Consider the following 24,684-nt stretch of genomic DNA (forward strand, 5'->3'; position numbering starts at 1 on the left):
TATTTCTATAAAAAATTTTATTTCTTTAGAAAATTTTGTCAAAATGTTCTTTCTATAGGAAATTTTCTCAAAATTTCATTTCTGTTGCAAATTTTGTCAAAATTTTATTTCTCTAGAAAATTTTATGAAAATTTTATTTCTATAGATAATTTTGTCAAAATGTTATTTCCGTAGAAAATTTGCTCCAAATTTTATTTCTATAAAAAGTTTTGTCAAAATTTTATTTCTATAGAAAATATTGTCAAAATTTTAGTTCTTTAGAAAATTTTATCAAAATGTTATTTCTATAGGAAATTTTCTCAAAATTTCATTTCTATATAAAATTTTGTCACAATTTTATTTCTATAGAAAATTTTGTAAAAATTTTATTTCTATAGAAAATTTTGTCAAAATTTTATTTCTACAGAAAATTTTGTCCAATTTCTATTTCTATAGAAAATTTTGTCAAAAATTTTATTTCTATAGAAAATTTTGTGAAAATGTTATTTCAATATAAAATTTTATTTCTATAGAAAATTTTGTCAAAATTTTATTTCTATAGAAAATTTTGTTAAATTTTTATTTCTATAGAAAATTTTGTCAAGATTTTATTTCTATAGAAACTGTTATTTCTTTAGAAAATCTTGTCGAAAATTTGTTTCTATAGAAAATTTTCTCAAAATTTTATTTCTTTAGAAAATTATCTCAAAATGTTATTACTATAGAAAATCTTGTCATTTTATTACTATAGAAAATTTTGTCAAATTTTTATTTCTATAAAACATTTTGTCAAAATTGTATTTCTATAAAAAATCTTGTCAAAATTTCATTTCTATAGAAAATGTTGTCAATATTTTATTTTTATCGAAGATTTTGTCAAATATTTAATTTCTATACAAAATTTTGTCAAAACTTTATTTCCCTTGAAAATTTTATGAAATCTTTATTTCTATAGACAATTTTGTCAAATTTTATTTCTATAGAAAATCATGACAAAATCTTATTTCTGTAGACAATTTTGTCAAAATTGTATTTCTATAGAAACATTTGTCAAAATTTTATTTCTATAAAAAATTTTGTCAAAATTATATTTCTTTAGAAAATTTTGTCAAAATTTTATTTCTATGGAATTTTTTTTTTTTTGGAATTTTACTTAAATTGAGTGTCTCAAAATTTACGTGACATAATCTTTCATTTTAGGTTAATAATTTTTGTCAGTGAACCCATGGACTATTAAAATTACTAAGAAAATAGACATAGTTTCCCCTTTTTTCAATCCACCTCATTATAAAAGAATACTGAAAGTAATTTACATAATTATTTGAATTCAATACAAAGGTCAATAGTTATGCTTCAGCGCATTCCTTACTGAATTTAACTACGAATTTGACCGCCAAATATCGAAAAACCCAAAATTCTAGCATTAATACAGTCCATCAAATGGCAATTGAGTGAAGTTGGTCAGCATTGAGAAATAATCGCTAAAACAAAAATCACTCAAAACATGCCAGTCAAAACAAAAACCGAAAAAAACGATTATTTCGGTTTCTTGAACCCCCTCCAATGTTGCCATAACAACATTGAGGCCTTTTTAAACCTCCCTTTCATGGCATGGCAATCGTTAGCTGGAGGTAAGTAAAAAATGGACAAGTGTATCGAGCCACTAGTCGAGTGACCATGTGTTGACCCTTCCGTAAGCGTGCCGTGTATTTTCCTTGGTGTTGCAGTAGTCAATTTTTTTTCTATTGAACGGAGAAATGTGACAGATTGTAAAAAAAACGTACAGGTGTAAGCCGTGTGTGTGCTTAAAATGCATTTGTTTTGTTATTTCTTACTTCCTTCATGTTTCAATCAAATAGGGGTAGTTTTTTAGCCTATAGGTGCATTACAACATAAATACAGTGGCTCACAGTACATATGGGGGGGGGGGGGAGATAAATGTAACTAAAAACCATAGGGTAGACTAATTTCATTCACTAATTTCATTAGAAGTCCCTCGAATTATCAGCGATAACAATATGTGAATGCAAGCCAAATTCAAGTCAAATGCCAATTCAAAATAAATTAATTTGATTTTTATATAAGTCCCTAAAGTTAACGGCGAAGATATTTCTATTCACATATTTTATAAATAATAACAATATGTGAATTCAAGCCAAATTCAAGTCAAATTCCAACTCGTAATAAATTAATGTTGATTTTAATTAAAGCCCCTACAGTTAACGGTGAAGATATTTCTATTTCACATATTTTATAAATAATTTTCATATATAAGTCCCTAGAGTTAACGGCGAAGATATTTCTATTTCACATGTTTTATAAATAATAACAATATGTGGATTCAAGTCATATTCAAGTCAAATTCCAATTCAAAATAAATTAATTTGACATTCATATATAAGTCCCTCGAGTTAACTGCGAATACATTTCTAATGTACATATTTAATAAATAATAAGAATATACGAATTCAAGCCAAATTCAAGTCAAATTCCAACTCGAAATATAAAAATTTGATTTTAATTCAAATATTTTGACCCTTAAGATTTTGTAATAATTATGTAGCTTCGATACAAGGCGGACTCTCTGGAAAACGTGAATATAATAAAGTTTGATTTGGCCAAGAATAGCATGATTTTGAATTTGCCTTGAATTGATTGTTTAAATTCAATTCGAATGCAAATAAAGGTCATACCAGTTTCATGATTTTTACATATCCTCTTTATTTAGCAAAGAATCTGAAATTAGCTTGAATTCCATAGGAATTTTCCTAGAGGTTGGTATGATGTTATCAAATTCAATTTGAATTCAAGCGATCTGCAAATCATATGTGAACTAAATTCATATATGTATATTCATATATATATAACAATTCATATATATAACAATACAAGCGGTTAGAATTGAAGGAATAAATATTTCTTTACAGATGATTCACATGGTTTGTAAATACTAACAATATGTGAATTCAAACTAATGTCAAGTCAAACTCAAACTCGATTACAAATAATTTAAATTTAATTAAAATTTATAGGTTCCAAAAATTTAGTTCAAATCAATCGATTTACAAGCCAAATAGAATTTAATTCATACAAGTCCCTAGAGTTAATGGCGAAGATATTTGTGCAATGATGATTCATATATTTATTTAGAGCTTGAATTGAGCTTAAATTCCATATGAAGTTTCTTTATGAAGTCATCAAATTAAACTGAAACGCAAACCAAATGAAAATGAAGTTCGTACATAACCGTACCCTAGACCCTAGAATTTACGCCGTAGATATTTTTCGAAGATAATTCACGTGTTTATAAAAAAAAAATAACAATAGCTTGAATTCATATATTTTTAGTATTTATGAAATATATGAATCATCTTCAAAAAATTATTTATGCCGAGAATGTCTGCTCATATGTGAATTTAATTTTCAATTGGCTTGCAGTTCCCTTCAATTTTATATATTCATATTAATCTCAATAAAAATTGACATGGAATTCAAGCTAAATTCAAGTCAAACTCAAACTCGGTCGAAAATAATTTGAATTTAATTCAAATTTGTAGGCTCTTAAAATTTAGGAATAATCATGTTCAAATTCAGGCTATCTGCGTGCCAAATGAAATTCATACAAGTCCCTAAAATTCATGGCGAAGATATTTTTGCAAAAATGCTTCAAACTTTTGATCAATAATAATAAAAATATATGAATTCAAGCTAAATTGAAGTCAAACTCAAATGCGATCTAAATTAATATGAATTTATTCCAAAATTTTTGGTTTATTAAAATTTTGATATAATCATGAAAATTCAACACAAGTTTACATCTCTGAAAAAGGTGATTATAATTATGACTTAAAATTAGTTTGAATTGGATTAGAATTTCCTTTGAGAATAATTTGAAAATAAAGTAAAATGGAAATAAAATGCATATCAATTTCAGCAGTTACATAGAATTTTCATTTTGCCAAGATTTTGATAAAATTAAATTTTCTTTAGGTTATTAAATTTATTGTTCTAAAATTGACTTGAGTTTAATTTAATTTTGACTTAAGATTAGCTTGAATTCTATGTGTATTTTTATTGAGATTAATATTAATATATAAAATTGAAGAGAAATGCAAGCCAATTGAAAATTAAATTCACATATAAGCAGACATTCTCGGCATAGATAATTTTTTAAAGATATGAATCATCCTCAAAAAATTTTCTATGCCGAGAATGTCTCCTTATATGTGAATTTAATTTTCAATTGGCTTGCAGTTCATAAATACTAAAAATATATGAATACATAAATACTAAAAATATATGAATTCAAGCTATATTCAAATTAAACTCAAACATGACATAAATTATTTTGAATTTGATTAAAATTTTTCGACTCTTAAGATTTTGGATTAATCTCAGGTGAAGATGGCTATAATTGCATTTGATTTCTTTTTGCCTTAAGTTTATCTTGAAGTTACTATGATTTTTTATTGAGATTGAAATGAAGTTATCAAATTGAAACGAAGTGTAAGTCAAATCGAAATTAAATTCGTACATAACCGTACAAGGCTTTAGAATTATAGGCCTAGACATTTTCTTTTTGGAAATGCACATGTTTTCTAAATACTGACAATATGTGAATTCAAGCTATATTCAAATTAAACTCAAACATGACATAAATTATTTTGAATTTGATTAAAATTTTTCGACTCTTAAGATTTTGGATTAATCTCAGGTGATAATTACATTTGATTTCTTTTTGCCTTAAGTTTATCTTGAAGTTACTATGATTTTTTATTGAGATTGAAATGAAGTTATCAAATTGAAACGAAGTGTAAGTCAAATCGAAATTAAATTCGTACATAACCGTACAAGGCTTTAGAATTATAGGCCTAGATATTTTTTTTCTCGGAAATTCACATGTTTTATAAATACGGACAATATGTGAATTCAAGTTAAATTCAAATCGAACTCAAACTCGACACAAATTATTGATGTTATCAAATTCAAGCGAACTTCAAGACAAATGGAAATTATATTCATAACTAACCTGGCATTCTAGGGACTTGTAGGCCAAGAAATAGGATTCACATGTTTTTATACCCTCCACCATAGGATGGGCGTATATTAACATTGTCATTCCGTTTGTAAGACATCGAAATATTGCTCTAAGACCCCATAAAGTATATATATTCTGGGTCGTGGGGAAATTCTGAGTCGATATGAGCATGTCCGTCCGTCCGTCTAACTTCCGAACGAAACAAGCTATCGACTTGAAACTTGGCACAAGTAGTTGTTATTGATGTAGGTCGCATGGTATTGGAAATGGACCATATCGGTCCACGTTTACGTATAGCTCCCATATAAACGGACCCCCAAATTTGGCTTGCGATTGCTCTAAGAGAAGCAAACTTCATCCGATCCGACTGAAATTTGGTACGTGGTGTTAGTATATGGTCTCTAACAACCATGCAAAAATTGGTCCATATCGGTCCACTTTTACGTATAGCCCCCATATAAACGGTCCCCCAAATTTGGTTTGCGATTGCTCTAAGAGTAGCAAATTTCATCCGATCCGGCTGAAATTTGGTACATGGTGTTGGTATATTTTCTCTAATGACCATGCAAATATTGGTCCACATCGGCCCATAATTATATATAGCCCCCATATAAACCGATCCCCAGATCTGACCTCCGGAGCCTCTTAGAGGAGCAAAAGTCATCCGATCCGATTGAAATTTGGTACATGGTGTTAGTATATGGTATCCAACAACCATGCAGGAATTGGTCCATAATTATATATAGCCCCCATATAAATCGATCCCCAGATTTGGCTTGCGGAGCCTCTAAGAGAAGCAAATTTCATCCGATCCGGTTGACATAATATACCAATATTTTATTTTTATAGAAAACATTGTCAAAATTTTATTTCTATAGAAAATTTTGTCAACATTTTATTTCTATAGAAAATTTTGTCAAAATTTTATTTCTATAGAAAATTTTGTCAAAATTTTATTTCTATAGAAAATTTTGTCAAAATTTTATTTCTATAGAAAATTTTGTAAAAATTTTATTTCTATAGAATTTTTTTTCCAAATTTTACTTCTATAGAAAATGTTGTCAAAATTTTATTTTGTCAAAATTGTATTTCTATAGAAACTTTAAACTTAATTATATACGTATTGAATCGGCCTTTTTTAGTTTAATATATACCACGTATGGACTATATGGTATATAGTACGGTGTTAGGAAGTTTTAAGATACCTTGCCATCGGCAAGTTTTACCGCAACCCAAGTAATTCGATTGTGGATGACAGTCTTCAGTAGAAGTTTCTACGCAATCCATGGTGGAGGGTACATAAGCTTCGGCCTGGCCGAACTTACGGCCGTATATACTTGTTTTTTTTTTTTTTTTTTTTTAATAATGACAATATATGAATTCAACTTAAATTCAAGTCAAACTCAAACACCATTCACATAATATATAAAATTTATTAAAATTTTTTAAAAGCTAAAGACTTAATATTTTGGCTCTTAAGATTTGATTTATTAATAAATAGTGAAAAAATCTATATGCAAGCCTCACAATGGCTTGAATTTCTAAAAACCTAGTATAAGGATATATAATCTTTATAGGCAAGGTAGCCATGCGAACCATTGTGTACTCATTGTGTAAAAAAAATGTATTTATTCATCCCCTAATTACGTATCAACCCCCCATATTTTATTACTGTGACCCACTGTTTGGTTATTTAAGCCCTTCTTGTTTTTGGCCAATACTAAGAAATTGTTATTTCTAATTACTTTTAATGATTGGCTTTTTAGTAGCGTATATGTGCTTAACAACGGTTGACGTTCTGATCGGTTAGTCCGGTAGTACGGTTCCACTTTTATATACCAATCAAACGGACGGCTCTCTATTTCACTAGTTTTTCCTTTAATCCATAGATTTGGGGAAAAATCATAAACAAAAACTAACCAAAATTCTATTCACAAACATTTATATCGCTCGTATAACAATAGCGCCTCAATAGTAACACCAGCGATACGGAAAAACAAGAACAATTGTATGGTAGTTATGCAAAACTACTGAAAATAGCAAACATTGGCATTAATTATCGCTTCGTTTTGTTGTATATTTTTTTTCTCGTTCACGTTTCTATTGGTTTCACATGAAAATATCGCATCGCAGACAGGGCTTTGTTGGTCAATTCTATTGTTGGAGGCTAGTTTCAATTTGTCATTTTTATCGATAACGTGTATTCTCCGTGGTATCATTTAAATGGTTTCCAGTGCTAAAAATTGTGATTTGAAAATTTGGTTGGAATTTGTTTTTTTTTTTGGCTTGTTGGATATTACATATGAAAAACTTGGAAAATTTATTTAAAATAACATTAAAAAAATAATTAAAAATATTCCTAATAAATTAAAAAAAAAAATAAAGAAAAAATAATGAGTGATAATTGGCTTAACCGAAATTGATGGACAAATTATAACAAAATTAAAATAAAAACAAAAATGTAAAAAAATATGTAAAAATGGAAATAATATAAAAATGGAATGTTGTAAAAAAAAACTCATGGAAACAGGAACATAAAGTTTTTTATGAGGGACAAAATATCTATGTTATCAAGTGTATTCGATGGTAGGCCGTATCTACACCATGGACTTTCTACAGCAACATTTATATTAATTTATAGATCGAGTTCTATATTAAAACAAGTAAGGAAAGTCTAAAGTCGGACGGGGCCGACTATATTATACCCTTCACCACTTTGTAGATCTAAATTTTCGATACCATATCACATCCGTCAAATGCGTTGGGTGCTATATATAAAGGTTTGTCCCAAATACATAAATTTAAATATCACTCGATTTGGACAGAATTTGATAGACTTTTACAAAATCTATAGACTCAAAATTTAAGTTGGCTAATGCACTAGGGTGGAACACAATTTTAGTAAAAAAATATGGGAAACATTTAAATCTGGAGCAATTTTAAGAAAACTTCGCAAAAGTTAATTTATGATTTATCGCTCGATATATGTGCATTAGAAGTTTAGGAAAATTAGAGTCATTTTTACAACTTTTCGACTAAGCAGTGGCGATTTTACAAGGAAAATGCTGGTATTTTGACCATTTTTGTCGAAATCAGAAAAACATATATATGGGAGCTATATCTAAATCTGAACCGATTTCATCCAAATTTGGCACGCATAGCTACAATGCTAATTCTACTCCCTGTGTGAAATTTCAACTAAATCGGAGTTAAAAATTGGCCTCTACGGTCATATGAGTGTAAATCGGGCGAAAGCTATATATGGGAGCTATATCTAAATCTGAACCGATTTCAACCAAATTTGGCACGCATAGCTACAATGCTAATTATACTCCCTGTGCAAAATTTCAATTAAATCGGAGCAAAAAATTAGCCTCTGTGGTCATTTGAGTTTAAATCGGGCGAAAGCTATATATGGGAGCTATATCTAAATCTGAACCGATTTCAACCAAATTTGACACGCATAGCAACAATGCTAGTTCTACTCCCTGTGCAAAATTTCAACTAAATCGGAGCAAAAAATTGGCCTCTGTGGGCAAATGAGTGTAAATCGGGCGAAAGCTATATATGGAAGCTATATCTAAATCTGAACGGATTTGGCTCATATTTTGCAAGTATTTCGAGACTCATAAAATATTCGGATGTACGGAATTTGAGGAAGATCGGTTGATATACACGCCAATTATGACCAGATCGGTGAAAAATATATATGGCAGCTATATCTAAATCTGAACCGATTTTTTTCAAAATCAATAGGGATCGTCTTTGAGCCGAAACAGGACCCTATACCAAATTTTAGGACAATCGGACTAAAACTGCGAGCTGTACTTTGCACACAAAAATACATCAACAGACAGACAGTCAGACAGACGGACAGACAGACGGACATCGTTAAATCGACTCAGAATTTAATTCTAAGACGATCGGTATACTAAACGATGGGTCTCAGACTTTTCCTTCTTGGCGTTACATACAAATGCACAAACTTATTATACCCTGTACCACAGTAGTGGTGAAGGGTATAAAAATGTGGCCGTAAACGAGAGCCACAGTTTAACTGGATATATGATGAATTGGGTCCCTATGGCATTTTCTATATGATCAAGACTCCAAAACAAGAAAATCAACATAAATTTTGGGAAACATAATTTACACAATATCAAAGAAAAAAACACTATAAAACAAAGTCGTTTTAATTGAAAGAAGGCTCATAAGCTTTGCTCTAAAAAAATTTATAATTTACTTTGAACTATAGGCTATAATTTGGATTTTGAAAATGAAATATAATTATGCATGAACAGCTTTATTAATTTATCACAACAAGAAAAACAAAAAATCGATACATGAGGCCTGTGTTCACTCAAAAAATAATTTACTTGGATCCAAAGATGTTGACCTGCCCTTAAGGATTTTGGTTGTGGATTGCGAACCAAAGATGTGGCTTCTTAAAAATAAAAAGTTTTTAGCGACCTATCTGGCTTTAAATTTAGCACCAATAGGATAAAGATCTCATTTATTAAATTTTTATTTTCTTTTTCGCGGTTTATTAATAAAGATACTCACGTACAAACAAATGCCAGTTTAAAAATCCACATTATAACAGATACTACAAAGTAAAAAATGTTTTCTTAATTCCAAAACAAAAAAAAAACTTTAAACCAAAGACGCTAAATCCTCAAAATAAGTCTTAGTATATATTTGAAGCGTTTTTATTTTAAATCTAAAGTTTCAATATTACAAATAATTTAAGGACAAATTCTTTAAACCAAAAATGTGTTTCTTTACTTTAAGGAAAATCAGCGTTAGTTCAAAGACATGCGACTTTAACGGAAGACGCAAATTTACAAATTTATTACAAATAATTTAAGGACAACTTCTTTAAACCAAAAATGTGTTTCTTTACTTTAAGGAAAATCAGCGTTAGTTCAAAGACATGCGACTTTAACGGAAGGACGCAAATTTACAAATTTGTGTCCTAAATTGAATGAAAAAATTTTTGAAGCAAAATATAATAAACTAATAAACTTTAATTAAAATTTCATTAATTTAAAGAAATTTGTCCTTAATATTTTGTAAATTTCGCATTCCAAAAATTTTGGTTGCTTAATCTTTAATATTACTTAAATATTTTTTTCAATGTTATAATTTTAATTAGCTCCCTAAAAAATTTCTTTTTCTTAAGAGGTGACATCTTTGGCTCGGAATCAATTCCAATATCCTTATGACAAGGCCAAAATTGGATACAAGTTAACCTTTCTTAGGGAGCCCCCGTGGTGCAATGGTTAGCATGCCCGCCTTGCATACATAAGGTCGTGGGTTCGATTCCCGCTTCGACCAAACACCAAAAATTTTTCGGCGGTGTATTATCCCACCTCAGTAATGCTGGTGACATTTCTGAGTGTTTCAAAGCTTACCTAAGTGGTTTCACTGCAATTTGGAACGCCGTTCGGACTCGGCTATAAATAAGACGTCCCTTGTCATTGAGCTTAACATGGAATCGGTACACGGTGTCTTTGCAAATATTTCTCAGGGCCGGCTACTGAGCAAACTTTTTCAAAATTGTATTTCTATAGAAAATTTTGTCAAATTTTTCTTTATAGAAAGTATTATCAAAATTTTCTATCTATCGAAAATCTTGTCAAAATTTTATTTCTATAGAAAATTTTGAAAAATTTTATTTCTATAGAATATCTTGTCAAAATTTTATTTCTACAGACAATGTTCTCAAAATTTTATTTCTATAGAAAAACTTGTAAAAATTTCATTTCTATAGAAAATTGTGTCTAAATTTTATTTCTATAGAAAATCTTGTCAAAATTTTATCTCTATAGAAAATTGTGTCAAAATTATATTTCTATAGAAAATTTTTCAAAAATTTTATTTCTATAGAAAATTTTTTCAAAATTTTATTTCTATAGAAAATTTTGTTAAAATTTTATTTCTATAGAAAATCTTGTCAAACTTGTATTTCTATGGAGAGTCTTGTCAAAATTTTATTTCTATAGAATATCTTATCAAAATTTTATTTCTATAGAAAATTTTATTTCTATATAAAGTCTTGTCAAAATTTTACTTCTATAGAAAATCTTGTCAAAATTTTATTTCTATAGAATATCTTATCAAATTTTTATTTCTATAGAAAATTTTGTCAACATTTTATTTCTATAGAAAGTCTTATTAATCTTGTATTTTATGGAGAGTCTTGTCAAAATTTTATTTCTATATACAATTTCCTCAAAAATTGTATTTCTATAGAAAATCTTGTCAAAATTTTATTTCTATAGAAAATATTGTCAAATTTTTATCTCTATAGAAAATTGTGTCAAAATTATATTTCTATAGAAAATTTTGTCACACAATTTGCCACAATTTTATTTGTTTAGCAAATTATGTCACAATTTTAATTCTATAAAATATTTTAGTTCTATAGAAAATCTTCGCAAACTTTTATTTTTATAGATTTTTTTCAAAATTTTATCTCTTTGTAAGAAATTTATTTCCTTAGAAAATTTTGCAACATTTTATTTCTATGGAAATTTTTTTCAAAATTTTATTTCTATCGAAAATTTTGTCAAAATTTGATTTCTATACAAAATAGAAAAATTTTGTCAAAATTTTATTTCTATACAAAATTTTGCCAAAATATGTTTCTCGATTTTGTCAAAATTGTATTTCTATAGAAAATTTTGTCAAAATTTTATTTCTATAGAAAATTTTGTCAAACTTTAATTTACAGAAAATTTAGACAAAATTTTATTTCTATAGAAAATTTTGTCAAAATTTTATTTCTATAGAAAGTCTTATCAACATTTTATTTCTATAGAAAATCTTGTCAAAACTTTATTTCTATATAAAATATTGTCGAAATTTTATCTCTATAGAAAATTGTGTCAAAAATATATTTCTATAGAAAATTTTTCAAAAATTTTATTTCTATAGAAAATTTTGTCAAAATTTTTTTTCTATAGAAAGTCTTGTCAAACTTGTATTTCTATAGAATATCTTGTTAAAATTTTATTTCTATAGACAATTTTCTCAAAATTTTATTTTTATAGAAAATCTTGTAAACATTTCATTTCTATAGAAAATGTTGTGAAAATTGTATTATTTAAAAAAAAATTGTTTCAAAATTTTATTTCTATAGAAAATTTTGTCAAAATTTTATTTCTATAGAAAGTTTTGTGAAAATTTTATTTCTATAGAGAGTCTTGTCAAAATTTTATTTCTATAGAATATCTTGTCAAAGTTTTATTTCTATAGACAATGTTCTCAAAATTTTATTTCTAAGAAAATCATGTTAAAATTTTATTTCTATAGAAAATTTTCTCAAGATTTTATTTCTACAGATAATATTCTCAAAAATTTATTTCTATAAGAAATTTTGTCAAAATTTTATTTCTATAGAAAATTATGTCAAAATTTTATTTCTATAGAAAATTTTGTATAGACTTTATTTCTAAAGCAACCATTTTCAAAATTTTAATTCTAAAGCAAATGTTTTCTAAAATGTTTGTAAAATTTTTATTTCTATAGACAAATTTGCCACAATTTTATTTGTTTAGCAAATTATGTCACAATTTTATTTCTATCATATATTTTAGTTCTATATAAAATATTCTCAAAATTTTATTTTTATAGAATTTTTTTTTTTCAAAATTTTATGTCTATAGAAAATTTTGTAAAAAATGTATTTCTTGAGAAAGTTTTGTCAAAATTGTATTTCTATAGAATACCTCTCAAAATTTTGTTTCTATAGAATATCTTTCAAAATTTTGTTTCTATTGCAAAATTCTGTCGAAATTTTCTTTCTATACAAATTTTCTCCAAATGTTATTTCTATAGAAATTTTTCTCAAAATTTTATTTCTATAAAAAATGTTCTCAAATTTTTTTTCTATTGAAAATTTGGTCAAAATTCCATTTATATAGAAAATTGAAGTAACATACCTCTTATTTGGAGAGAAATGTTTTGCAAAATTTACCAAAACGTCAAAAACTCTACCAATCTACCAAACAGTAAATAATCTACCATTTTCGGTAGAATTCTGGAAACTTTGGTAAACGTGCCCCTGAGTCGATCTGGCCATGTCCATATGTCGATGAACACATTTTTCATAATGAAGGTTTAAATCGTAATTCAGTCGACGTCAAACTTAACGCAAGTATCTAGTTTTGGTTAGAATAAAACCCTATTGATTTAGGAAGAAATAGGTTCAGATTTAGATATAGCTTCCAGACACATCTTTTGTCCGATATTATATAGTCGGACCCGCCATACTTTCAACTATCCTTACTTGTTTTATTTTTTTTTTTAAATGTTTTTTAACATTATTCCCTTCATGGGAATCCTAATAAGTTTTGCTTTACAAAATAGTTTAGATTATATAAATTTTTTTCCAAGTGTATATAACCGAGTAATGTGTCCTATGTTTACTTTTTATATCGATATCTTTTTCAATACCATAGAGAAAATTCATAAATGTAAGCATTCTATAGTCTTACATGGCGTTTTCCTTAAATATGGATCTTTACACAAAAGTCACCAAAGAACCCAACAAAAATCAATATGGGCCAATACGAAGCCTACATGTGAATGTAAAACAGAAATGTTGGCTAATCCCCTATATGGGTCGCTGTCAGTATTTGGGTCTTTTTGTGAAATCTCAGTATGGAGCAGTAATGCCGTATTTGTACAATGTTTCCCTTCCGTTCATTTTTCCATTGGCCACCATTGGTAACGGCTAAGTCAATTAGAAATGCTCGAAGAAACACAATGGGCCAGTAAACTTAATTTCCATCACATTCAGTACATTCGTTTGGACATCTCAATCTCTGATTTAGTGGCTAGCAGAAATGGAAAACAAAAATCGATTTAATGGTAAAAACTGCAAAAGAAAAATCTAAGGGAAGAGAGTGGTCAAGCGCCCTCAGATGGCTTTAAGACAATGGACATGTGAGCTACTTTCATTGAATAAATCACAAAAAAAACAACAACAAACACAAGAACATAATAATAATAAAAACAAACCAGGAATGACGCTACATTCGATCAGGCCGAAACTCAGTCAATTAGAGATTGCAATGAGAATCAAAAATTTCAATTTTCGACTTTTTAAAAAAATTTACACATTTCGATATTTTCAAAAAATTTTGCAAATTTTGAAAAATCAATTTCTCCAAGTTTCTATTTTTTAATATTGAAAGAATTATTTCCGATAATCAGTGTAAGATCGATTTTTGACAATCGAGCTTCCGATTTTTGATTTATTTTCAGAAAAAATTATTAATTCATATTCTCCCTTCAATTCAAATTAAATTTATTGACTTTATAGTTAAAGTTCGATTAGTCTATTTTAGTTACCATAAAAATCGGGTCGGCTTGTAGAACTTACCCAACTTTGAAAATTAAATAAAGTAGGATTTAGTAGATTCTTCAGATTACAAAAAGTCTACTTCCAGTTGTCGAATTTTTTGACAAAAATTCGATTAGTCGCACTGAGTTATCATCATTAATAAATAAGGCATTAGATGGTCTTGCGTGAAGGCAAACAACAAATATGCGCAAAATATCAGTACATCAGTTCCCTTATTGATAAATAACAGGTCTATAGAACATTTTGCCAAAATTTTATTTTTATAGAAAATTTTCTCAAAATTTTATTTCTATAGAAAATTTTACCAAAATTTTATTTCTGGTTAATTTTTTTTTCAAAATTTTATTTCTGTAGAAAACTTTGTTAAAATTTTATACTTATAGAAAATTTTCTAAAATTGCTATAGAAAATTTTCTCAAAATTTTATATCCATAGAAAATTTTCTCAAAATTTTATATCTATAGAAAATTTTCTCAAAATTTTATATCCATAGAAAATTTTGCCCAAATTTTATTTCTAGTTAATTTCTTTTCAACATTTTATTTGAATAGCAAATTTTTCTATACAAAATTTTATATCTATAGAAAATTTTGCCAAAATTTTATTCATATAGAAAATTTTGTCAACATTTTATTTCTATGGAAAATTTTCTCAAAATTTTATTTCTATTTAATTTTTTTTTTTTTCAAAATTTAATTTGTATAGCAAATCTTTCTGTAGAAAATTTTCTGAAATTTTTTTTTCCTATAGAAAATTGTGCCAAAATATATATAGAAAGTTTTGTTCAAATTTTATTTCTCAAATTTTCTAAAAACTTTATTTTAATAGAATATTTTCTCAAAATTTTATTTCTGCAGAAAATTCTGTCAAATTTTTATTTCTATAGAAAATGTTGTAAAAATTTTATTTCTGTAGAAAATGATGCCAAAATTTTATTTCTATAGAAAGTTTTTCAAAATTTTATTTCTATAGAAAATTTTTCCAAAATTTTATATCTACAGGAAATTTTTTCAAACTTTTATTCCTATAGAAATTTTTCAAAATTTTTTTTTCAAAATTTTATTTCTATGGAATATTTTGCCATAAAAATATTTTTATACAAAGTTTTGTCAAAAATTTCTCTAAACTTTATTTTTATAGAAAATTTTCTCAAAATTTTATTTCTACAGAAAATTTTCTCAAAATTTTACTTCGGTAGAAAATTTTGCCAAATTTTTATTTCTATGGAAAATTTTTCTAAATTGTTATTTCTATAGAAAGTTTTGTCAAAATTTTATTTCTAGAGGAAATTTTGGCTAAATTTGGTCTCTATAAAAAATTTTCTGAAAAATTTGATTTCGATAGAAAAATTTCATAAATTTTGATTTCTATAGAAAATTTTGCCAATATTTTATACTTATAGAAATTTTCCTCAAAATTTTATTTCTGCAGAAAATTTTGTCAAATTTTTATTTCTATAGAAAATTTTTTCAAAATTTTATATCTATAGAAAATTTTCTCAAAGTTTTATATCTATAGAAAATTTTGCCAAAATTTTTTTTTTTCTATAGAAAATTTTCTCAAAATTTTACTTCTATTTAATTTTTTTTTTTTCAAAATTTAATTTATATAGCAAATGCTTCTGTAAAAAATTTTCTGAAAATTTTATTTCTATAGAAAATTTTGCCAAAATATATATAGAAAGTTTTGTTCAAAATTTCAAAGATTCAAAATTTTATTTCTGCAGAAAATTTTCTATAGAAAGTTTTTCAAAAATATATTTCAATTTAATTTTTTTTCAAAATTTTATTTGTATAGCAAATTTTTCTATACAAAATTTTCTCAACATTTTATTTCTATAGAAAAGTTGCCAAAATGTTATTCATATAGAAAACTTTGTCAAAATTTTATTTCTATAGAAAATTTTCTGAAAATTTTATTTCTATTTAATTTTTTTTTTCAAAATTAAATTTGTATAGCAAATCTTTCTGTAGAAAATTTTCTGAAAATTTTATTTCTATAGAAAATTTTGCCAAAATATATATAGGAAGTTTTGTTCAAATTTTATTTCTCAAATTTTCTAAAAACTTTATTTTAATAGAATATTTTCTCACAATTTTATTTCTGCAGAAAATTTTGTCAAATTTTTATTTCTAAAGAAAATTTTGTCAAAATTTATATCTATAGAAATTTTTTTCAAAATTTTATTTCTATAGGAAATTTTTTCAAAATTGTATTTCTATGGAAAATTTTGCCAAAAAGATATTTCTATACAAAGTTTTGTCAAAGTTTTCTCTAAACTTTATTTTTATAGAAAAATTTCTCAAAATTTTATTTGTACAGAAAATTCTCTCAAAATTTTTGCCAAATTTTTTTTTCTATGGAAAATTTTGCCAAATTGTTATTTTTAAAGCAGGTTTTGTCACAATTTCATTTCTATAGCAAGTTTTGTCGAAATTGTATTTCTAGAGGAAATTTTTCCTAAATTTGGAAAACTTTCTGAAAAATTTGATTTCGATAGAAAAATTTCTTAGAATTTGATTTCTATAGAAAATTTTGCCAATATTTTATACTTATAGAAAATTTCCTCAAAATTTTATTTCTGCAAAAATTTTGTCAAATTTTTATTTCTATAGAAAATTTTCTCAAAATTTTATATCTATAGAAAATTTTCTCAAAGTTTTATATCTATAGAAAATTTTGCCAATTTTTTTTTTCTATAGAAAATTTTCTCAAAATTTTATTTCTATTTATTTTTTTTTTTTTTAATTTAAAATATTTTTCAAAATTTTAAGTTTCTGTAGAAAATTTTCTGAAAATTTTATTTCTATAGAAAATTTTGCCAAAATATATATAGAAAGTTTTGTTCAAAATTTCAAAGATTCAAAATTTTATTTCTGCAGAAAATTTTGTCAAATTTTTATTTCTATAGAAAATTTTGCCAAAATTTTATTTCTGTAGAAAATTATGGCAAAATTGTATTTCTATAGAAAGTTTTTCAAAAATATATTTCAATTTAATTTTTTTTCAAAATTTTATTTGTATAGCAAATTTTTCTATACAAAATTTTTTCAACATTTTATTTCTATAGGAAGTTGCCAAAATTTGATTCATATAGAAAACTTTGTCAACATTTTATTTCTATAGAAAATTTTCTGAAAACTTTATTTCTATTTAATTTTTTTTTCAAAATTTAATTTGTATAGCAAATCATTCAGTAGAAAATTTTCTGAAAATTTTATTTCTATAGAAAATTTTGCCAAAATATATATGGACAGTTTTGTTCAAATTTTATTTCTCAAATTTTCTAAAAACTTTATTTTAATAGAAAATTTTGTCGAATTTTTATTTCTATAGAAAATTTTGTCAAATTTTTATTTCTATAGAAAATTTTCTCAAAATTTTATTTCTGTAGAAAATGATGGCAAAATTGTATTTCTATAGAAAGTTTTTCAAAAATATATTTCAATTGAGTGTTTTTTCAAAATTTTATTTCTATAGATTTTTTTTTTCAAAATTTTATATCTATGGAAAATTTTGCTAAAAAGATATTTCAATACAAAGTTTTGTCAAAATTTAATTTCTCAAATTTTTCTAAACTTTAGTTTTATAAAAATTTTCTCAAAATTTTATTTCTACAGAAAATTTTCTCAAAATTTTACTTCTGTAGAAAATTTTGCCAAATTTGTATTTCTATGGAAAATTATGCCAAATTGTTATTTCTACAGAAAGTTTTGTCAAAATTTTATTTCTATAGCAAGTTTTTTCAAAATTTTATTTCTAGAGGAAATTTTTGCAAAATTTGTTCTCTATAGAAAATTATTTGAAAAATTTGATTTTGATAGAAAAATTTCTTAAAATTTGATTTCTATCGAAAATTTTGCCAATATTTTATACTTATAGAAAATTTCGTCAAAATTTTATTTCTATAGAAATTTTCCTTAAGATCTTATTTCTATAGAAAATTTTCTCAAAATTTTATATCTATAGAAAATTTTGCCAAAATTTTTTTTCTACAGAAAATGTTGCCAACATTTTTTTCTATAGAAAGTTTTTCAAAATTTTATTTCTATAGAAAGTTTTTCAAAATTTTATTTGTATAGGAAATTTTTCTATACAAAGTTTTCTCAAAATTTTATTTCTGCAGAAAAGTTTGACAAAATTTTATATATTTTGTCAACATTTTATTTCTATAGAAATTTTTCTCAAATTATATTTCTATTTCATTTTTTTTCAAAATTGAATTTGTATAGCAAATGTTTTGTAGAAAATTTTCTGAAAATTTTATTCCTATAGAAAATTTTCTGAAAATTTTATTCCTATAGAAAATTTTGCAAAAATATATATAGAAGGTTTTGTCCAAATTTTATTTCTCCAAATTTCTAAAAACTTTATTTTAATAGAATATTTTCTCAAAATTTTATTTCTACAGAAAATTTTGTCAAATTTTGATTTCCTTAGAAAATTTTTCCAAAATTTATATCTATAGAAATTTTTTTCAAAATTTTATTACTATAGGAATTTTTTTCAAAATTTTATTTCTATAGAAAATTTTTTTCAAAATTTTATTTCTATAGATTTTTTTTTTCAAAATTTTATTTCTATGGAAAATTTTGCCAAAAAATATTTCTATACAAAGTTTTGTCAAAGTTTAATTTCTCCAATTTTCTCTAAACTTTATTTTTATAGAAAGTTTTTTCAAAATTTTATTTCTACAGCAAATTTTCTCAAAATTTTACTTCTGTAGAAAATTTTGCTAAATATTTATTTCTATGGAAAATTTTGCCAAATTGTTATTTCTATAGAAATTTTTGTCAAAATTTTATTTTTATAGCAAGTTTTTTCAAAATTTTATTTCTAGAGGAAATTTTTGCAAAATTTGGTCTCTATAGAAAATTTTCTGAAAAAGTTGATTTCGATAGAAAAATTTCTTAAAATTTGATTTCTATCGAAAATTTTACCAATATTTTATTTCTATAGACTATTTTCTCAAAATGTTATTTCTATTGAATTTTTTTTTGTTTTTTTTTTTTTTTTGCAAAATTTCTTCCTAGTCGGAAAAAAAACCCTACGGGAATCGAAAATTAATTTGTCAACTTTTTAATTTTTTGATGGATGGATGGATGGCTATGGGGCTATAATAAGTTTGCAATTTCGTTGGTATCACATAGAAGTTCCAGGTTTTGATTTAGCCCCATTATAAACCGATCGCCTTATTTGATTTTTTAGGCATCTAGACACCAAAATTTTGTTATGTATATCGCAATTTATATCCAATTTTCATGAAATTGGAAAACTAAAGATATGATAGGTTAATAGGGAGAATGCCAATTTTAGCTTATATCAGGCCAAATGGCCTGAAACGAGAAGAAAAATTTCCCATGCAATGGTGGTAAATATCTATAGAATTTAGATTTCAAATTCTAAGGCAGGAGGGATATCATCGGATTTCCTTGTGCGCATGAAAGCAATATTTAAGTTTCCTCTAAGATTCAAAAAAAATCTCTAGACTAATAAAATATAAATTTAATTTCGGGAAGCTTACCATTTAAACCGATTGTCTTGAGCAAATAGGTTTCATTATATACACCTACGACGAGGGGTTTCACAGGAACCTTTTCTATTTGATTCATGGTGGTGGGTATTTAAGAATCAGCGTGACCGAATTTTCCGCCGTATATATCTGGTTTTATTTTCAATTATGAATAATCAACTTTTGATATTTTTCCACACCTATTAATAGTGTTTTCGTGTTAGGCACTAAACGATCAACAAATCGATTCCTAAGGTATAGACCAAAATCCGTCTAGGAAAGAGAACAAATTAAAAGAAAAAATCTGGATAAGTCAAATGGAAAGTCTATTACTTTTTCATATTATAAATATCTGAAATTTGTTTGTTTTATTACATTTTCTTTATTTTACCCCAAAAAAGGATGTTCAGAAAAGCTAATATTTTGAAGGTATTTTTCTTTTAATATATCGACAATTTGTCTTAATTGGTTTCGATGACAATCCATATTTTCAATGTTTTACAAACGCAATGACAAATTTATCATACCCACCAAGCTATCATGGAGGGTGGTAATACAAAATCGCACACACACATACACATCCACAAATTAAGGAAATCACTCACATGTAATATGAAAATAACAAAAAGCGAACTTATGTAAATAGCCAATACTTCGTGAATGGCGAACCATGGGCTGGAAGAATAATGTTCAGGCCTCGTAATAATCATGATAAAAAGTGAAACCCGGAAAAATAGAAAAAAAAGGTTTTGGTGGACAAAAGGTTTTTTTTCTATAATGGCCATCGATGCTATCGATGGCCATTACGGCTACGAACACCATAGTGAATCACTCATTTAGACTTAGGACATAACAATAATGCTTGTTCAATGTTTTTACTGACCCAATGATAGTCTTTGGATAGGAATAATAGAGAGGTAGCGAGGTCTTCGTTGGCGGGATAACAGTAGAAACTCTACTTCCTCTCCGTTCTACTTCCTCTCCGTTTGGACAGACAACAACCGTATATTGACAGAAAGGTAAGAAAGAGTAGTAGTTCGGAATAAATTCTCAAAAATTAAAAACGAGTAGTAGTTCGGAATAAATTCTCAAAATTTTTATACCTCCACCATAGAATGGTGGTATATTAACTTTGTCATTCCGTTTGTAACACATCGAAATATTGCTCTAAGACCCCATAAAGTATATATATTCTGGGTCGTGGTGAAATTATGAGTCGATCTGAGCAGGTCCGTCCGTCTGTCCGTCTGTTGAAATCACGCTAACTTCCGAACGAAACAAGCTATCGACTTGAAACTTGGCACAAGCAGTTGTTATTGATGTAGGTCAGATGGTAATGCAAATGGGCCATATCGGTCCACTTTTACGTATAGCCCCCATATAAGCGGACCCCCAAATTTGGCTTGCGATTGCTCTAAGAGAAGCACATTTCATCCGATCCGGCTGAAATTTGGTACATGGTGTAAGTATATGGTCTCTAATATCCATGCGAAAATTGGTCCATATCGGTCCACTTTTACGTATAGCCCCCATATAAACGGACCCCCAAATTTGGCTTGCGATTGCTCTAAAAGAAGAAAATTTCATCCGATCAGGCTGAAATTTGGTACATGGTGTTAGTCTATGGTCTCTAACAACCATGCAAAAATTTGTCCATATCGGTCCACTTTTACGTATAGCCCCCATATAAACGGACCCCCAAATTTGGCTTGCGATTGCTCTAAGAGAAGAATATTTCATCCGATCCGGCTGAAATTTGGTACATGGTGTTAGTATATGATCTCTAACATCCATGCGAAAATTGGTCCACATCGGTCCATAATTATATATAGCCCCCATATAAACCGATCCCCAGATTTGGCTTGCGATTGCTCTAAGAGAAGAAAATTTCATCCAATCCGGCTGAAATTTGGTACATGGTGTTAGTATATGGTCTCTAATAACCATGCTAAAATTGGTCCACATCGGTCCATAATTATATATAGCCCCCATATAAACCGATCCCCAGATTTGGCTTGCGGGGCCTCAAAAAGAAGCAAATTTCATCCGATACGGCTGAAATTTGGTACATGGTGTTAGTATATGATCTCTAACATCCATGCGAAAATTGGTCCACATCGGTCCATAATTATATATAGCCCCCATATAAACCGATCTCCAGATTTGAACTCCGGAGCCTCTTAGAGGAGCAGAATTCATCCGATCCGGTTGAAATTTGGTACGTGGTGTTAGTATATGGTCTCTAACAGCCATGCAAAAATTGGTCCATATCGGTCCATAATTGTATATAGCCCCCATATAAACCGATTCCCAGATTTGGTTTGTGGATCCTCCAAGAAAAGCAAATTTCATCCGATCAGGCTGAAATTTGGTATTAGTATAAAGTCTCTAAGAACCATTCAAAAATTGGTCCATATCAGTCCATAATTATATATAGCCCCTATATAAACCAATCCCCAGATTTGAACTCCAGAGCCACCTGGACTAGCAAAATTCATCCGATCCGGTTGAAATTTGCAACATGGTGTTAATATATCACCGCTAAGAACCATGCCAAAATTGGTCCATATCGGTCTATAATTATATATAACCGATCCCCAATCACACAAAAATTGGTCCATATCGGCTTGCCCTAGAGCAAAAATAATCTAGCAAAATTTTATTTCTATAGAAAATTTTGTCAAATTTTATTTCTATAGAAAATTCTGGCAAAATTTTATTTCTATAGAAAATGTTGTCAAAAATTTAAATCTTTTGAAAACTTTGTAAAAATTTTATTTCTATAGAAAATTTTGTCAAAATGTTATTTCTATAGAAAATTTTGTTAAATCGTATTTCTATAGAAAATTTTGTCCAAATTTTACTTCTATAGAAAATGTTGTCAAAATTTTATTGTCAAAATTTTATTTCAAATTTATTACGGCCGTATATACTTGTTTTTTTACAATTAAAAATTGGAATTGCATCCGAGTAATTAAAATTTTAATTGAATTATAAAAAAAATATTCAATTAAAATTTTTTCTAGGTGGAACAAATTTTTTTAAGGTAACAACTAAAATTAATTGAGATTGGTGATCAATACAATCATCTCTGTGAATGAAGACATTTCAATAAAAAAATTAATTTGATCCATTACTTTTGGTGGTTGCATATAAAAGAATATTTGTTTCTCTATACCCTCTGGAACCAGTGACATTATGGTCTTCCTTGAAAATTAAAAAAAAACCTGCTCAGCAATGCTATTTTCATATGGGAATGTTCGATTCAATGTAACATAACACATGTCGCGCAATCATACTTGACAAACCGCATAAAAACAAAAAAAAAGAAGGAAAAAATTTACGGGAGAGCAATGTGTGTTATGGACGTTAAGGCGATTAAAAGTGAATCACACACACACAACCAAAGAAATAAAAACTAAATTAAAACACAACACACATTAACAGCAAGAGACAAAGAGACACACACAATTACTCCCAGCACACGAAGGAGAACATTCAACAAATGTGCAACACAGAGAAATCAATGGGAATCATTGATGAAAAACCAAAACCAATGATAAATGATGGAAAAATAATAAGAAAATAAAATACGGGACGCTTAAACAGAAAAAGTTAACAAAATAAACAAAAAAAAAACAACATTGAAAAAGTGTGCTTGAAAAACAACATAAAAAAATTGCCAACACAGTTTTTCCCTTTTAACACCCTGAAATCCCTTAAAAAGAAACAACAAAAAATATAACAAAAATAAATGTGTGAATAAAACAAACCAAGAGAAAATTCAAAACCATAGATATGCAAAAAAAAATATAATAGAAACTTGTGAAAAGAAATGAAAATTGTTAATTTAGTTAGTGTGGTGTGGTGTGAAAAATCCCTTGTGGCTTACATTAAAGCGCATAACCATCATATTTTAATCTAATCAATTATAAAAAAAATTACAGAAATTACTGAAAAAATTACAGATCTTCCAAACAAATAATGTGGGTTTATTGAACCCAAATAATGGCTAAAGAATATTGTGCAACATTTTTATTTATTTTTATTATTATTATTATTTATTTTTCTTTTTATTCCATGACAGATAATAATACAAAAAAAAATTAAAATTAATTCTAGGAAATCGTTATAAACTAAGTTAAAGTGTTTGAATTTGTGAATTTTATCCTACGAAATGCTATGATATGAGAATGCGATAAGATTAAATATAATTTTGTTCACAACTCTATTTTTTTACAATAAACTATAAATAAGCCACAAACTAACAAAACACATAAAGACAATGGCTTGGAAATTTCGAAAATCAAAAGGAGCTCCTCTAAAGGGTAAGCACTCTATGTATATATTTTACATCTAAAAAATTTTTTTTTTCATTGTAAACAAATTCCATTTACGCTGAAAGTTCGGTTAGACCGAACCATTTATAAACTCCAACGTAGATTGAGTAAAAAGTTATATGAGAATTTTGGGGGCCAAATTTATAGTAACGTATTAAATTTTAAATGGATTGGATATTAATTTACCTACCAAGTGTCAACCAGTTTGAATGAAATTTACTTTTCTATAGAAAATTTTGTCAACATTTTATTTCTATTGAAAACTTTGTCAAAATTTTATTTCTAAAGAAAATGTTGTCAATATTTTATTTCTAAAGAAAATGTTGTCAATATTTTATTTCTAAAGAAAATTTGTTAAAATTATATTTCTAAAGGAAATTTTGCCAACAATTTTATTTCTATATAAAATTTTGTTTCTAAAGAAATTTTTTCCAAAATTTTA

At 26.6% G+C, this 24,684-nt stretch overlaps 1 protein-coding gene across 7 annotated transcripts in view; it reads left to right on the plus strand.

Moving 5' to 3' along the window:
- Positions 1-6,806: 6,806 nt before the first annotated feature.
- Positions 6,807-24,684, plus strand: part of boss (G protein coupled receptor bride of sevenless) — a 31,523-nt gene continuing 13,645 nt past the window's right edge. Inside the window, exons 1-2 of one of the 7 annotated variants that reach the window (XM_075289478.1) lie at positions 6,807-6,822; positions 24,025-24,230. In XM_075289478.1, coding sequence (XP_075145593.1) covers positions 24,188-24,230 — 43 coding nt within the window. In that variant the 5' untranslated portion in view covers positions 6,807-6,822; positions 24,025-24,187. Of the gene's footprint in view, positions 7,031-7,151; positions 7,279-23,776; positions 23,889-24,024; positions 24,231-24,684 lie in introns of those variants that run through there. The other 6 variants (XM_075289473.1, XM_075289474.1, XM_075289475.1 and 3 more) reach the window with 6 other exon arrangements.

Source organism: Haematobia irritans, chromosome 1 (genome assembly GCF_050003625.1).
Source record: "Haematobia irritans isolate KBUSLIRL chromosome 1, ASM5000362v1, whole genome shotgun sequence".
In the NCBI taxonomy this organism is placed as follows: Eukaryota; Metazoa; Arthropoda; class Insecta; order Diptera; family Muscidae; genus Haematobia; species Haematobia irritans.